General features: G+C 39.0%; 1 protein-coding gene and 2 long non-coding RNA genes across 3 annotated transcripts; all 3 read right to left on the bottom strand.

The window, feature by feature from the left end:
* Positions 1–431: 431 nt before the first annotated feature.
* LOC133021085 (uncharacterized) lies at positions 432–961 on the bottom strand. Its single transcript, XR_009682950.1, has 3 exons — positions 812–961; positions 685–726; positions 432–545 (listed from the first exon to the last, which is right to left on the bottom strand). It is a non-coding gene; the product is annotated as an uncharacterized LOC133021085 (long non-coding RNA).
* A 3282-nt stretch (positions 962–4243) lies between these two features.
* LOC133021077 (uncharacterized) lies at positions 4244–4895 on the bottom strand. Its single transcript, XR_009682949.1, has 4 exons — positions 4805–4895; positions 4622–4695; positions 4487–4539; positions 4244–4389 (listed from the first exon to the last, which is right to left on the bottom strand). It is a non-coding gene; the product is annotated as an uncharacterized LOC133021077 (long non-coding RNA).
* Positions 4896–14919: 10024 nt separating this feature from the next.
* odam (odontogenic, ameloblast associated) lies at positions 14920–16891 on the bottom strand. Its single transcript, XM_061084589.1, has 9 exons — positions 16832–16891; positions 16703–16738; positions 16573–16614; positions 16175–16411; positions 16037–16093; positions 15815–15937; positions 15283–15315; positions 15075–15167; positions 14920–14955 (listed from the first exon to the last, which is right to left on the bottom strand). The coding sequence occupies exons 1-9, from the start codon at positions 16889–16891 to the stop codon at positions 14920–14922; spliced, it is 717 nt and encodes a 238-aa protein (XP_060940572.1).
* Between the last annotated feature and the right edge of the window lie 94 nt (positions 16892–16985).

The following is a 16985-nucleotide window of genomic DNA, read 5'->3' as shown; positions in this document are numbered from 1 at the left end:
AGATTCTGTGCAGTAAAGTCAGATTCTGTGCAGTAAATGATGTTTTCCTGTGATGTGGCACCTTTGTAATTTCTATCTTTTCCCACAGTGGGGTTGCCATGGCAATTGTTGTCTGGGCCTGAACCCTGTGTTGTGCCAACTAATTGAACAGTTCCTGTGTCATAGAAGAATACATCTATCTATTGTCTTTTTCTCTCAACAGCAATGAAAGAAAGTACACTCTCAAAAAACAGTTTATTAGTATTGATCTGATATGGGATGTTGTTATAAAATGATTTGATTTCACAACAGAGAATATGTCTTCTGAGACTAGATATGATCCAAGCATATCTGAGACCCTCAGCAAGTCAAGACCATGACGAAAGGAATTACATTTGAAATGTTCTTTATTGCTTAATTCACATCAAACCAATCGGTTATTCAATCACAGGATGAACACATCATTGAGCTGGAATGAGAGCTCTGAGGGCCTGCAATAACTGGAGCAGCTGAGTCAGCTGAAGGAGAGTTTGGGTGTTGGTGTTGGTGGTGGTAGTTTGCCGATTCTGTTGGGAAAATGAAAAAAGAAGAAAAAAGTAAGCTATTTATGCAGTTTATTCTCATATGTTTTTGCATGTATTTCTCTGTTGTGAATAAAGTTGTTGCAAAGTTATATGTATGATTCTAAATGAACGAATGACTTACCTCTTCACTTGAGCGCTTTTCAATCACATGGGCAGGTTTAGCCTTGAAAATCAAGAGAACAACATTTTGGTGAGTTAACGCCGCGATCAAAGAGTTAAGCTCTCAAAGGACAAAGAGCGTTTCTTACCATAGAGCTGGAGACCAGCATCATGATGACTGCAAGAGCCACAATCTTCATTCCCAATGTCTGCATCTAAAAAAATATAAATATATTTGGCACGTGAAATGCAAAGATCCTATGTATCACCAATCATTGAAATGATCCTTACCTTTCTGAATGTTGGGTTCTCACAGTTATTGAAAACAAGCAGTTCTGCGATGTTTGCTGACGGTGCAGAAGCAATATTTCATATTGGCCTATATAGTGTCCGTCAGCCAATCACAGATAATGTGACAACAGGCCATTTGTTTTGCAATTTGATGAAGCAGACAAACCAAAAAGTGTCCTCACATTTCCCTGAAACACGTGGTGTCGTCATTTCAAAATGACTTACAGATTTAACCTGTGTTAGTCTGCTCTTCTGGTAACATGCAACAACTAATGAATCATTCAAACACCTGCAACCAAAAGAAGTCCAGTGTTTCCAGTTCTCAAGTGATTGAATGATGCACAAACAGATATGATATCCATCATAGGTATAATATTGACCCTAACTCTGGGCTATGAAACATACCCTACAAATACTTCTACTATTACTACCACAACTACTATTCTCATTCTAATAGCTTCCTTCTATTGCTATTAGAGATCTGGGCTACCTGTTTCTTCTGAGTGTTTTCTCAAGACCGAGCCATGGTCTAAAGCAGGGATGTCCAAACTACGGCCCGCGGGCCATCTGCGGCCCGCCATCCATTTTAAATTGGCCCGCCTCAAAAAAGGTACAATTTAAAATTAAAAAAAAAAAAAAAAAAACTAAAAAATGTTTTAACAAAAAATGTAGTACCATTTAAATGGCACTTACTCATGGCACTTTGTAGTTTTGCTCTATTTTTGAAGAAATTGTACTTTCTTGATTCTTGTTGTTCTGGGTTTGTACCCTCGGGTAGCCTTGAATGCACTTATTGTAAGTCGCTCTGGATAAAAGCGTCAGCTAAATGAAATGTAATGTAATGGATTATGGCCCACTATATTGTACATCTCAGTTTAGACACTAGGTGGCGCCCAACTCACCCCTGACCTGCCAGCTGTCTCTCAGAACGCCCTCAGGATCAGAAGTTTGGACACCCCTGGTCTAAAGGGTTGATGACGCTTCTAACATGTGACAGACGCAAAAATGAGCAAACCAAAAGAAAACAAATAACAAAGCTTTGGCGAACATGTCGAAGACACCGACGGAAATGTCAAGAGAGTTTGTGCTAATAAGAAAAGACAACGATCTCCGCTGCTACATCTCTTGCCTGAATCATGCAGAGAACTTGTTGCTTTTGTGTGCAGAGAACCTCCTGCTGTGTTCTGCATATGTGAAAGCCAAACTCTTGATTAACTCTGTAGCAAATTTTCCCCGGTCATGTCTGGAAACGGCTTATGACATACGTCCAGTTGTCATCATTTGCGTGGTCTGAATCTCTGACTGGTTTGTAAACGGGTGTGTGTCTGATGTCGAGGTGTTGACAGTTCCGCTATTGTTTTGTTTTGTTATTGCTTGTATTGTTTGACCTTTACTGATATATACAACACCTCTAATACCTATGTCTCTGAAATGTAGGCTTAATTTTAGATTTATTCTCATAACATTTAAAAGAATAGTTCACCCAAAAAATTGTATTAACTCATCATCTATTCGAATTTACTCATTATCTATTCAACATCTGCTAAACAGCGTTGCAGCCAAATTAAATTGAAGTAGATGTGAATGATGACAGATTCATTAAACGTAAATAAAAAGTTGTTATTCTCTTCTTATTTACGTTTGAAGAAGCAGTCACCAGTTACTTCAATGGTATTTAATTTGGCTGCAACACTGTTTACCCCTGAAACTCCTAAAGGGTTTGGTGGAGTCGAACCACCTCAATCTACATAGTAATGAGTAGATAATAAGGGAATATTCCTTTTTGGGTGAACTATCGCTTTGAGGAACGTTCAGTAAACTGCTGTTCCCTTAAAAGTCAACAAGGATTCTCGTATTAACAGGACATCCTGTTGGTGCCCCACCAACAGTCCAAAATTTTCCACTTTAAATAACAATAAATTATATTCTGTTACATTTGGTTACTTACCGTGACTTGGAATATCGTGTTAAATCCCTGAAGGAGTTTTGCAAACTGGTGTACTCAGATGTCATAAGAGGCTTTTTGTATCAAAGAGTTTTACCTCTTCCCAGTTGCTCTTGCAACAGCATGAGTGGCTTGAAAACTAAGCAATTCCTTCCTCATATCAAACTCAGCAGTAATCCCACAAACTAAAACTGAGCTGTGCAGAACTTGTCCGTTGTTTCGTGCAACAGAGAAACACGGGGATTTTCAACCTATGTTGGTGTTTTTTCGGTATAATCATGTTTGTGACATATCAATAATCTACTCTGCGACTGTTTGTTGAGACAAACTGACACATTGAAACAATTTGACTGTGTCTGGTGCTAACAGCTCTGCAGCAACAACAGGGCACCATGTTAATGACTCTTGAGACTGGTCTATTCGATCGCTGGGTTTGTCTCTGCTTTGCTTCAACAACAGAGTAATCATTTGTCCATTTCTCTTGTAAAGCATGACACAACAGGTCCTCTTCTCTTGACAGCTGGTCAACAATTACACTTAAGAGTAACTGTGAGGTTTAAAGGTTAAAATCACAAATCATCTGTGACAAGCATCAAGCAACTATTACAAAAAGAAAAAGAGATTTGCTGTTTTGCCTTCCAAAAGAAATGGACCAATGACTATTTTGTTGAAGTAAAATCCAGGCAGTGTGACTTGTTTAAGGGTTAGAATCACAGGAATGAAACTGGCCAATATCACAGTGTCATTGCAGATGGAAACATGCTGCTGAATTGGATGAAATGCAAACTGTGAGTATAAGAAGCAGAGAAAATGAAATAGTCCTGAACTTTTATCTAAAAGACCCATTGCAAAGAATGAAGTGCACAGCAAACAATTGTTTACCTGTGGAACAACAGACCCAACAAAACAACAACAACAACCAGCTGTAGTTGTGAGGGATCACTGTTTCACATGAGGGAAGAAATTCTGTCTTCAAGTCAATGCTGCAGCAAGAGCAACTGGAAAAAGGCTTACATTGAATAAAATGACTTCTGAATATTAGTTTTCAAAACTCCTGCAGGCATGAGGCAAGATGTTTGAAACATTAAAATTGAACATTAGAATAGTAACATATTTGCATGTTGTTTAATGTTGAACCACAACGTGACCTAATTAAGATCCAAATCAGGGACAAGTGAAATAGCTGCTTGCAACAATATTCAAACTATGACTTTACTGTTTTAGTACTGTATCTTAACATTAAGTGTTAAGTTACCCATTTTTGTTAATGTTCAAAATGTTCAGAGGTTTACTTAATGTTTCTAAAACTGTTATTTCAGAAAAATAAAATACATTAAGTCATAAATCGTTTTCATGTATGAACTTTATCCAGCAGATTCTACACAGAAAACAGTTATATTTTGATCCTGTAGTTTTCTGCTGGAGGATGGCGAGGAGGATCTGGGCCCACTGGGCTGAAGTTATAGTGGAGCCGCATCCTTTCGTATTCCGCTTCAGGAAAATGAGAAACATTCATGGTCAGTTATGAAGCAGGGGATTTTCCAAAGACTTTTACATGAACGGTGCAGAGGACGGAGAGGACACTCACCTTGTTGGACTCTGAAAAAGAGGACGAATCAGAGCGGGAACTCGCATGTGGTTCTGTAAAAATTCAACAGTTAAACGTTGGATCGTAGTATAAAAATAGGAATAATTGGTATTTAATATAAGATCGTTCTCTCACCGGTCTAGCCAGAGTGAGACTCAGGAGGCAGCTGAGAACAAGCACGACCTTCAGCATGGTTCCAGTGATCATATCTGTGGAAGAACAAGAAATGCACTCAGACTTTCCTCAGCATTCCACCGAGCTAACGCAGAGAATAAAGTAAAATCATATTATCAACTTAATAAATAAGAAAGTTAATACCGTCAAGTCTTCTGAACTTCAGTGGACTGTTGCTCAGTTGGTTGAGGAGGTTGTGGTAGTGGTATTGGACTGTGAACTCTTGCAGGCATGAGGCAAGATGTTAAACATGAACAGTAAACATTAGAATTGGAACATATTGGCATGTAGTTTAATGTTTAACCAAATTGTGACCTAATTAAGATCCAAAACAGGGACAAGATCAAACCCAAGTCCAACCTCCCTCTCCCTTAAAATGCTCCCAAAGCTCAGTTCTGACACCGACTCCAACCTGAAGAAGTCCTCATCACTTCCAGCCATCGCATCAGAGAGGCTAGTGTGATGTGTGTTCAGGAGTTTTGTATTGTGTTACTTTTCCCACTTGAGACTGTTACTAGTGATGAATGCTAAATGTCCGACGGGAAAAATGCTCAAACACAACGTTTGAATCAAATCATTTATGACTTTTTTAGATTTCACTTCCATTTTTATTGAGCCATTTGTGTGATTGTTTTTGTATTTATAACTTATTTGTACCTATTTATACTTTTCTTCACGTCCACCCCTCATAGTACTTGAAAAATAGTACTTTGAAAGTCATGAGTTGTCACAATGGTCCAATGCAGGTGCCAGTTTCTAAATCTGGTTTGAAATACTTGCATATACATGAGTACTTTTTAAAGAAGAATTCTGCTTCTAGGTGTCCAATGTTTTCTGTTTTGGATTTAGTCTGAAAACTCATGTGTTGATTTGCCAACTTAATTTTTCTTCAGCTCCTTCCTGCGACTGAGGCCTTCAGCTAAAGTTGGTGAAAACTCGTCACAGACATACTTATGGGTGGAGATAAAATTAAAAAGACTCTCAAGTGAAATAGCTGCCTGCAACAATAATCAAACTATGACTTCACCATTTTCGTGCTGTTACTTAAAATTAAGTTGTAAGTTACCACTTTTTTTAATGTTCAGAGGTTTCCTTAATGTTTCCAAAACTGGATTTTCAGAAAAACAAAACACATTAAGTCATTAGCTTTTCCATGTATGAACTTTATTCAGCAGATTCTACACAGAAAACAGTGATATTTGGATCCAGTGGTTTTCTTGAGCTCAGTGTGGAAACACATCAGACATCATTGGACTCTCTTCACTGATCGATCTCTGCTGATCAGATCTATGTGGTGGGAGCAGCACCTGTAGTTTTAGCTGTAGTAGTTGTTGGAGTTGTTGTAGTGGTGGTTGCTGCAGTCGTAGTTGCAGCTGTAGTTTGCTGCTGGAGGATGGCGAGGAGGATCTGGACCCACTGGGCTGAAGTTATGGAGCCACCTCCATTCGTATTCCGCTTCAGGAAAATTAGAAACATTCATGATCAGTAATGAAGCAGGGGATTTTCTAAAGATTTTCACATGAACGGTCCAGAGGACGGAGAGGACACTCACCTCGTTGGACTCTGAGGAAGAGGACGAATCAGAGCGGGCAACTCTCACATGGTTCTGTAAAAATTCAACAGTTAAACGTTGGATTGTAGCATAAAAATAGGAATAATTGGTATTAAATATAAGATTAATCTCTCACCGGTCTAGCCAGAGTGAGACTCAGGAGGCAGCTGAGAACAAGCAAGACCTTCATCATGGTTCCAGTGATCATTTCTGTGGAAGAACAAGAAATGCACTCAGACTTTCATCAGCATTCCACAGAGTCAACACAGAGAATAAAGTAAAATCATATTATCAACTTAATGAATAATAAAGTTAATACCGTCAAGTCGTCTGAACTTCAGTGGACTGTTGCTCAGTTGGTTGAGGAGGTTGTGGTAGTGATGTTGGACTGTGGAGCTTCTCTTATATACAAACACAGGAGCGGATGTTTTGTCATTTTCACAAACAGAAACATTGTTGGGAAATTGCAATTATTTAGAAATCTTCATCCACCACATTTCAAGGTGAGGCCAGTCTGGAACCACACCTGCACTATGACACATGCAACACTAGTTAAGTAGCTCACATTAGAAATGAACATTAATGTAAATTGCATGGATCAAATTAAATGATGATATATCACTTACAGAACATCTTTGATTATCGACCCATTTTTTAATTCGTATGTTCTTTCATCAATCCCATTTTTAGGTAGTTCCACACTCATATAATTCCCATAGATACAAATCTGAAGTTGTCAAAAGTATATTGATTTTGTCTTTGTCTAAAAAATATAATGAAATAAATTATTTCTGGGATAATCTTTAAAACTGGTCCTATTGCTTGTTCTAGACTTTGAGCTGATCTCAGTACAAGTTCGACAACAGAGCTCCTGACTATAGTGTTCATTTTAAAACTAATAATTTATCAACAACTGGAAGCTCATGCTGACATTTTGCTCCTCAGCTCCTTCTTATATCCCCCGTCAGCTTCACAGTCACAGTAATGGGTCAAAATCTTTAAAGTGAAAAACAAAACACATAGAAGTCGATCACTCAACCACACATTTCATCATTGATCATTTATCACAGTTGGACAATGTTTATAGTAAATGTTAAAAAAAATTTTTTATAGTAAATGTTTTTACGGTAAAGCTGCAGGTTTCCCTAATTCAGTCAGGTGCTTGTCTCATTTCTCCAGTGGGGGCAGCTGGGGGACGAGTGGTGGAGGGAAAGGTGGGACTGGGAGTGGCACTGGAATGGGGAAAGGAAAAGGCTGGAACTGAGCCTGCATGTAGTTCTGGTTCATCTGAAAAACAAAGTGATAAAAGCAAAAGCTGAAGACATATGGAGGAGTATTAAGTCACATTCCCGCGGTTGTCCAGACTCTGGGTTACTGCACACGTCCCGATACTGACCTCATCGGAGACCTTCGGACAAACGATTACACAACAGAAACTCTTTGAACTAAGCTCAGTTGAATTGACAGAAAAACCCCAACACCACCGCCGCGATTACAAAGCATGTGACTTTTAGGCGGATCTGATGATTCATGTTGTTAGATACTCAGGGCGACGGAGGAGCTCAACACGATGAAGCACAGAATTAACAGTTTCCTTGATGAGCACATCTTTGAATCCTTTGTTGAGCAACAGAAAATGACAAGATCAGCTTTTAATTGCACAGTGAGGATTATTTCAGAAAATAAACATAATCCTGAGAGGAAAGAAATCCTTACCTCGAACCAGAGAATTTAAAGACGGACTAAAACTTTTATTATTAGCCACATGATGTGTCTTATGCTGAAGTTTATTTTAGTGATTCTTCATCTCTCCTAGTCCACTTTTGAAAGATATTCGCCCCCGTCACGCATGTTATCAGCTGTAAGAATTGACTGTGATTCTGTAGTTCTGTTATTGGCGAGAAATGTGATCTGCGGTGTGTCCATGACCACAGACCACACACAGAAATGTTGGGAAACAATAAAAGTACTGAGCCTGGATATGTGGTGTGATACAATCAATACAAGTAATAATAACTTAGAGAACCGTTTAAAGTTTCCTCCTTTTCAGAATTTACAATATGTGCACATTTAATGTTAAATTCAATATGATGCAACTTTTCAAACGTATTCACTTCAAAATAGCTCCTCACAATAAAACCATTTATCACTACAGCTACACAATGGAACTTAATTAACACCTTTTTTCAGGTTCAGAGAGACAAGAGGTTTCAATAATGTTTCTCAAAATGGATTTTAATAACATTGACTCAACGTCTTTTCCATTGATGAACTTTATTCTGCAGATTCAACAAAGTGGTTTTGATCCATTTGTTAACTTTAACTAACAGGCCACTTAAACTGCCACTTTGTACAGCTGTGGCTCAGGAGGAAGATTGTACAGAATCTTCCACTAACCAGGATGTTAGTAGTTGGGCGGCTTTGGCTGAGGGGTAGAGTGGTCGTCCTCCAACCTGAAGGTCGGCAGTTCAAACCCCAGTCTGACCAATCTGCATGCCAAAGTGTCCTAGGGCAAGATGCTGAACCCATAGATTCTATGGATAGAATAACAAAGTGCTGCGAATAGGTGCACTGTATGAATGTGTGTGTGAATGTAAAACTGTACTGTAAAGCGCTTTGAGGTGTCATCAAGACTAGAAAATTGCTATATAAATATAAAACCATTTACCATTTAGTTTGATCCCCGGCTCCTTCATGTATGTATATATATATATTAACTTTAATTGTTCATTTCATTACTATTTCTAAAACTGTATCTTAAGAAACACAAAACATTTAGTCAAAATTCTTTCCATGAATCAACTTTATTCAGCAGATTTCACACAGAAAACAATGATTTTGATCCATTTGTTAAGTTGAACAAGTTGAAACACATCAGATATCACTGGACTTCCTTCACTACTTTTTAACAGTAGTTGTTGTGGTTGTTGGAGTCGTAGTAGTGGCTGCAGTTGTAGGTAAGAGGGCTTGGATGAGCTGGAGCCACTGAGCTGCAGTCAGGGTGGGCAGACCTCCGCCCACATTGGCCTTGAGGAAAATGAAAAACATTCAGCGTCAGTTTTGAAGCAGAGGATTTTCCAAAGACTTTTAAATGAACAGTCCTGAGGACAGAGAGGACACTCACCTCGCCAGAGTTTGAATCAGAATCAGAATCAGAGCGGGCAACTCGTCGGTGGGCCTTGTGCAACTGAAAAAATCCAAAAGTTAAAAGTTGAATATTTTCTTCATCATACCATTAAAACTGGGAGTAATTTATATTGAAAGTAAGACTGCTGCTCTTACCGGTTCAGCCAGAGTGAGACTCAGGAGGCATCCGAGCACAAGCACGACCTTCAGCATGGTTCCAGTGATCATATCTGTGCAAAAACAAAAAATACACTCAGTCTTCCACAGTTTAAACATTTTAATAATAATGCAATAATAATATTATTACCGTCAAGTCTTCTGAACTTCAGTGGACAGTTGCTCAGTTGGTTGAGGAGGTTGTGGTAGTGAGTGGGACTGTGGATCTTCTCTTATATACAGGTGCAGGAGCTGATGTTTTGTCATTTACACAAACATAAACATTGTTGGGAAATTGTCATTATTATGAAATCTTTTGCCGGTTGACTTATCAAGGTGTGTTGATTCAGTTCTGAGCCTGTGACCACACCTGCACCTTGTTATATAACATAACTCCTTTCAGAAATAAATACACTGTTGTGTTTTGAATAAACCAAATCAGAACGTTTTAAAGTCCTGAGAGACGATCAGTCTCTTTATTGGTGAGTCTTTGGTGTTGGTACGAGGGTCAACAGATGCAACACGTGGAATCACCTGGTCTTATGATTACAAATGGAGAGGATCAAACAGGGGACAGACAACACCCAGTCACCCAGGGCTGAGACTGGATTTATGGTGTGGTACACTCAGAAATCAATTCAAGTAATAATTTCTTTGAGAACCTTTAACGTCAACTCATTTTCAGCATTTACAATCTGTGGACATTTAATATCAAATTCAATATGATGCAATGACGCAACTTTTCGAACGTATTCACTTAAAAATAGCTCCTCACAATAAAACCAGTCATCACTACAGCTACACAATAGAACTTAAATAACACCTTTTTCAGGTTCAGAGGGACAAGAGGTTTCACTAATGATTCTTAAACTGGATTTTAACCCTAGAACACTTACGTTGGGTGTTTTTTACCTGAGCGAGTGTGGTCATGGGATTTTCATTGTGTTGCTGCTCTCTGAGTGGCGTGGGTCCTTGGGTAGCTTCAGTCTGCCCACTGACGTCATAGAAGGATGGCTAGTTACCCTGCTCCCATCCCTGTTTTTTTCAATAGGCACGTGTTCGGGTGATTTTCACCCGACGTCAGTGATAGAGAGTTAAATATATGTTGAATATGATATAAGTTGTAAATGATGCAGGGAGACGGTGCCTTCACAGGACATGTCCTTGGAACAGCTGGACCGAAGAACAAGTTCCCAGCTCTATTATTTTAATTTTTAATAATTTTTCTTTAACGACTCCCTAATTTTCCACAAATTTTTAGAGCCTTTTTATAAGGTCCACCCCAGTTATACCTTATTTTTCGTTTTATGAGATGTTGTATCAGGGAAAATATAGGAAGAGTACTTAAAATTGCCATGTATTGTTGTCCAATAATATATTTTGATGAGAGGAATTTTTTTATCGGGTATATTATATGGTGTAAAATGTACCCGACATCAGTTATGGTGTTACTAATTATACGTCAGTGTTCTAACATTGAGTAAACGTCTTTTCCATTGATGAACTTTATTCTGCAGATTCAACAAAGTGGTTTTGATCCATTTTTTAACTTGAACTAGAAGGCCACTTAAACTGCCTCTTTGGACAGCTGTGGCTCAGGAGGAAGATTGTACAGAATCTTCCACTAACCAGGAAGTTGGTAGTTGGGCGGCTTTGGCTGAGGGGTAGAGTGGTCGTCCTCCAACCTGAAGGTCGGCAGTTCGAACCCCAATCTGCATGCCAAAGTGTCCTAGGGCAAGATGCTGAACCCATAGATTCTATGGATAGAATAACAAAGTGCAGAGAATAGGTGCACTGTATGAATGTGTGTGTGAATGGGTGAATGTAAAACTGTACTGTTAAGCGCTTTGAGGTGTCATCAAGACTAGAAAATTGCTATATAAATACAAAACCATTTACCATTTAGTTTGATCCCCGGCTCCTTCATTATATATATATATATATATATATATATATATATATATATATATATATATATATATATATATATATATATATATATATATATTAACTTTAATTGTTCATTTCATTACTATTTATGAAACTGTATCTTAAGAAACACAAAACATTTAGTCAAAATGGTTTCCATGTATCAACTTTATTCAGCAGATTTCACACAGAAAACAATGATTTTGATCCATTTGTTAAGTTGAACAAGTGGAATCACATCAGATATCACTGGACTTCCTTCACTACTTTTTAACAGTAGTTGTTGTGGTTGTTGGAGTCGTAGTAGTGGCTGCAGTTGTAGGTAAGAGGGCTTGGATGAGCTGGAGCCACTGAGCTGCAGTCAGGCTGGGCAGACCTCCGACCACATTGGCCTTGAGGAAAATGAAAAACATTCATTGTCATATTTGAAGCAGAGGATTTTACAAAGACTTTTAAATTAACAGTCGCGAGGTCAGAGAGGACCCTCACCTCGCCGGAGTTTGAATCAGAATCAGAATCAGAGCGGGCAACTCGTCGGTGGGCCTTGTGCAACTGAAAAAATCCAAAAGTTAAAAGTTGAATATTTTCTTCATCATACCATTAAAACTGGGAGTAATTTATATTGAAAGTAAGACTGCTGCTCTTACCGGTTCAGCCAGAGTGAGACTCAGGAGGCATCCGAGCACAAGCACGACCTTTAGCATGGTTCCAGTGATCATATCTGTGCAAAAACAAGAAATACACTCAGTCTTCCACAGTTTAAACATTTTAATAATAATTCAATACTAATATTATTACCGTCAAGTCTTCTGAACTTCAGTGGACAGTTGCTCAGTTGGTTGAGGAGGTTGTGGTAGTGATGTTGGACTGTGGAGCTTCTCTTATATACAGGTGCAGGAGCTGATGTTTTGTCATTTACACAAACAGAAACATTGTTGGGAAATTGTCGTTATTATGAAATCTTTTGCCGGTTGACATATCAAGGTGTATTGATTCAGTTCTGAGCCTGTGACCACACCTGCTCCATGTTATATAACGTACATGGGTCAACAGGTGCAAACATGGAATCACCTGGTCTCATGGAAACAAATGGAGGGGATCAGACAGGGGACAGACAAAACCCAGTCAACTGGTTTTTCTGTCTGCTCAGTCTTATCCTCGGGCCAGTCGATGGATTAAGTACCTCATTTATGCACGTAATTCACATAATGATCCGAGCTCGCAATGTTATGTAAATTTCTTTGTTATTAATCCCTGCTGCTGCTGCTGCTGGTCACATCATCATCATTTATTTCTGTTGCTAAGTAAAGGAATCAAAGTAAATTAGGGGATTATTAAAAAAACCATGTGTGAAGTACGCTACTGTTTTGCAAATCCTCGAAGAGGACTAAGACGATTAGAAAAGTTTCTCAACATTGGACATCTGATCTGCATTAATGCCTCGTACTTGCACAATGCAGTTGAGTTGACACGCAGATGCTATACTGGAGGTGACTCATGCTTTATGAAGTGTCCCGTCTGTTTCCCGTCTGTTTCAGGGAAAAAAAACGACTGGAGTGTCCTTTGTAGTGAATGAAAATGGTCAACTAAGTACTCGGGCCACCATGTTGATCTGGCCTTTGATTTTCAGTCTTTTATTGATGATGTTTGATCTAAATAATCTTTTTTTTTGCAGGTTCATCAGACGCCATGAAGCTCTTCATTATCACAGTTTTACTTATGTTTGCAGCAGTGACTGCTCGTGTGAGTAGATGGATATCTCCTTCATCATATTGTTTGTTTGTAAACTAGATTACACATTGATAATTTAATGGATTTCCACAGACCTTGGTCCAGGGATGAACTTCAATGTTAGTTTGGAATTTTTCACTGTTTTCCCAGGGACTAATTCATGGATCTTGATGGTACAAATATATATTTAGGAGTGCGCAATTTGTTAGTGTGTAATACATGGGGCACCTTGTTTTGATTTAAATCAACTGTTGGGCCTTGGCAGTGATGTGCACTCTTCTTAGTGTCATTCTAGTTTGTCCCTCTGTATTAAAACAACAACATTTTGTTTAGCAGCAATGCCTGCTTAGCAGCTTGTAAATTCAAATGAACACTTGATTCTGTACAGTAACTTATTATGTGTGTGTGTGTGTGTGTGTGTGTGTGTGTGTGTGTGTGTGTGTGTGTGTGTGTGTGTGTGTGTATGTGTGTGTGTGTGTGTGTGTGTGCGTGTGTGTGTGTGTGTGTGTGTGTGTGTGTGTGTGTTTGTGTGTGTGTGTGTGTGTGTGTGTGTGTGTGTGTGTGTGTGTGCACAGCCACGTGGACACTGATGAGAAACAGTGAAACATTATTTGAAAAACAACATAAGTTTGGGAAGGAGTATTTTAGCTCTATGTTAATTCTGTTAACGACTTTGACTGATTAGTTGTATGAGTGAGTGGCATCTTACTACTGATTAATTAAATCTGACTCAATATTCATACTTACAGAGTTGTATCACAACTAGAACACCTAGTAGGTTATTTCCCATAAAATGCTGCTTTAAATGTTGTGCAATATATCGAGATTATCAAGACCTGCTGCCAGACAGTGTTGTACCAGCACATGACTACAGATTAGTAATTTACTGTACTCATCACATTCTCTGTGCTTTAGCTTAAGAGTCCAGTGTTCATTAACAAACCACAAGGGAAAGATTTGTCTTGGGCCAGACCGCGTTAAGAAGGGAACTGGTAAGTCAACAATTAAACACGATGACGTGAATATGTTTAATAGGAATCAATAAGAGGAGATAAGTCTATATGGGGGCATCTCTTTTGGAGGGAATGCTTTGAATTGGGATACAATTAAAATCAGCTCACGTCTGTAGATTTGCTTTCTGTTTGTTGTTTTATTTCTTAAAATTATATTTATTTATTCTATAGCATGTAACACCATAAATATATATATATATGAATACATTCTCTAAAAATAATCATTAAAATGTCAAATTCACGCTCCTCACCCACACTCTCCTGCATCACTTACTGAGCCGTCTGACTCTTCAAAGATGTAAATTATCGTGTTCAAGATGAACGTCATTGAGCTGGTTTGAGAAGATGATTCATTAAAAGTTATATTTGATGACTTACATTTATTATCCTGCCTCCGTCTTTACCCAGGAAGAAACTAAAAGATCCAAGTTTGATTCTCCAATTTCAGGACGCATTGGACATCGTGGTTCAAACCTTCCATCTCAAATTCATTTAAATCATTCACGGAATTCCCAATTTGTGCTGTAGAAGCCAAATATCTGTGTACCACAATAAAACTCTTAAACAAGTAACTGTGATAAATGTCTTTATTTATATATATATGTTACTAAAGAGGAGCAAATTCCTGAAACAAAATTGTTTCAGTTTATGATACAAACACAAATAAATTGCATTTAGAAGACAGAGACAACACATGGAATTTGTTTGTTTTTTTCCTGAATCACGTGTTGATATTTCCGCGGTGACTTCGTCTAAGGCTCAAACAGGAAAGGGAAGTTGGAGTGACCCTGGGGAAACAACCAGAGAAGCAATAGCTTTATATATCACATCATTAAAAGTCAGATTCTGTGCAGTAAATTATGGTGTTATGTGTGTGTAAAATATTGTAACTGTAAAAACAACAGACCTCATCAATGCCCGGACCAGTAGCGTCTCCACGAGGATTAGGAGGATTTGGAGGATTTGAAGTCGTCTCTTTCTGTGTCCCTTGTGGCCATGTCTGATATAAATATCAAAGTTATGAAAAACACATTGATTAGAACTGATGACTTGTCACTTTCTTTTTGTTTATTGCTAAAATTGTTCATTTCTCAGAGTTTCTGTCGTGCACTCACTCTTTCTGTCTGCACCTTTGGCAGGGACGCTTGCTGAAGTAAGAGGAAGGGAAATAAAATTTAAAAAAAATAAGTACTATGTATGTGCATGTATTTAGCAACAATAAGACATTAATAGAATAAACAAATTAAATGCTATCAGTCGCACTGGGAAATGACACGTGCATGGTTGTGTTTTTAACAGCATCAGTTAACATGCTGAGACTGGCGTGACCTGATTTGTGCCCCAGCTCAGACAGACAGACAGTGTGTGGTCGGTGTAGCAGACAGTTGTCATTGCGCCACAGTTACCACATCCATACAGTCATGACTCAACACCTGCAGCCGTGTTATTATGTCAGTCAAGTCTTCGTCATCGTCCACATACAAGGTCAAAAACTTAATTCAAAGTAAAACAGATCAGACAAAACTTTGGTTATTTGATCCATTTTACTTTTTCTCTGTGAATAGGTATGTTGTAGGACACAAATTGAAAACTCTCATCTAGCCCTCTTGATTTCCTCTCCACTGTGTATATTTTAAAGTGTCTGACCTGCAGAGGGAGCTGTGGCCTCTGTGTGCTTCTCTCCAGGTTCTGCTGAGGGGTGTTCGGCTGCAGCACCACGTTGTTCCTTTGCGGGGGGTATCCGTACGAAGGCATAAAGTACCGGAAGCCCTGAGGATGATGGATTCATCCCATTGATTCAAATCTGAAGCGAGCATCTAAATGGCAAGATTGACAGTTGCAAACAAGACACCATTGTCTGATTCGTACCTGCTGTCTGGGAAGCTGAGGGAATCCATACGCAGGGTACTGGAACTGTGGAAACATCTAAGGGAGATTTAAAAGAATATTTCACATCTTCACACGACTGTGAGGAGGTGTGTAACTATGACAGGGGCCTTGTCGTACCTGCATGGGGTTCTGGGCCTGCTGAGGGACATTAGGAGCGTTGGGGTCCTGTGGTGGCCCGACCTGCTCCTGCTGCCCGTTTGCGACAAGCATGGGAACCAGCTGGTTGCCCTGGTTGGGGAACATCAGCTGAGGCCCCTGGGGACCAAAAGGGCTGCCAAGCTGTGGGTTGAAGTTCACCATCTGAGGAGTGAGCTGCTGCTGCTGCAGCATATACTGGGGAAATAACGAAGACGCCTGGAGGAGAAGAGGATCTTTTTCAATATATATATTATTTTCCAAATCAAATAACACTTTTAATTATTTGGCCAAAGGGGGAAACGTATTCTATAACGAAGGGTAACAAATTGTCAAATGGTTATAAAGTTGCAGCAGCGTATATTTTTGAGAGTCTTCACCTGTGCTTGTCCAAGAGCTGCAAGAGTGAGTGCGTTCAGGATCTGAACACACACAAACATATTGAATTAGATTCATATTATTTCTGACCGTTCCTTAAACAGCCATAAATATTCAAAACAAATATTTCACCTCATTGCTGTTGCTTGCAAGGATTCCAATCTGCAACTGTTAAAGAGAACACGAAGAAATGAAACTTCATCAGGTCATTTCAGAAGCTGCAACTGAGCGATGCATGGCAGAGCAACACGAGTAACTCACTGGCAGAGCACAGCTCGTCTCCAGCAGACCAACCAACAGAAGGGCAATGTGTAGCTTCATGATGTCCGGCGGTGTCTGAAAATATGAGGCATGAGTTTCAAAAACATTGTACCAAGACAGAAGACTGTCAGGGAATCAAGCTCCACAAACTGGT

The sequence above is a fragment of the Limanda limanda genome, chromosome 2 (assembly GCF_963576545.1).
Source record: "Limanda limanda chromosome 2, fLimLim1.1, whole genome shotgun sequence".
In the NCBI taxonomy this organism is placed as follows: domain Eukaryota; kingdom Metazoa; phylum Chordata; class Actinopteri; order Pleuronectiformes; family Pleuronectidae; genus Limanda; species Limanda limanda.
The sequence above is the reverse complement of the archived record's forward strand: the minus strand, read 5'-3'. Positions and strand labels throughout refer to the sequence as shown.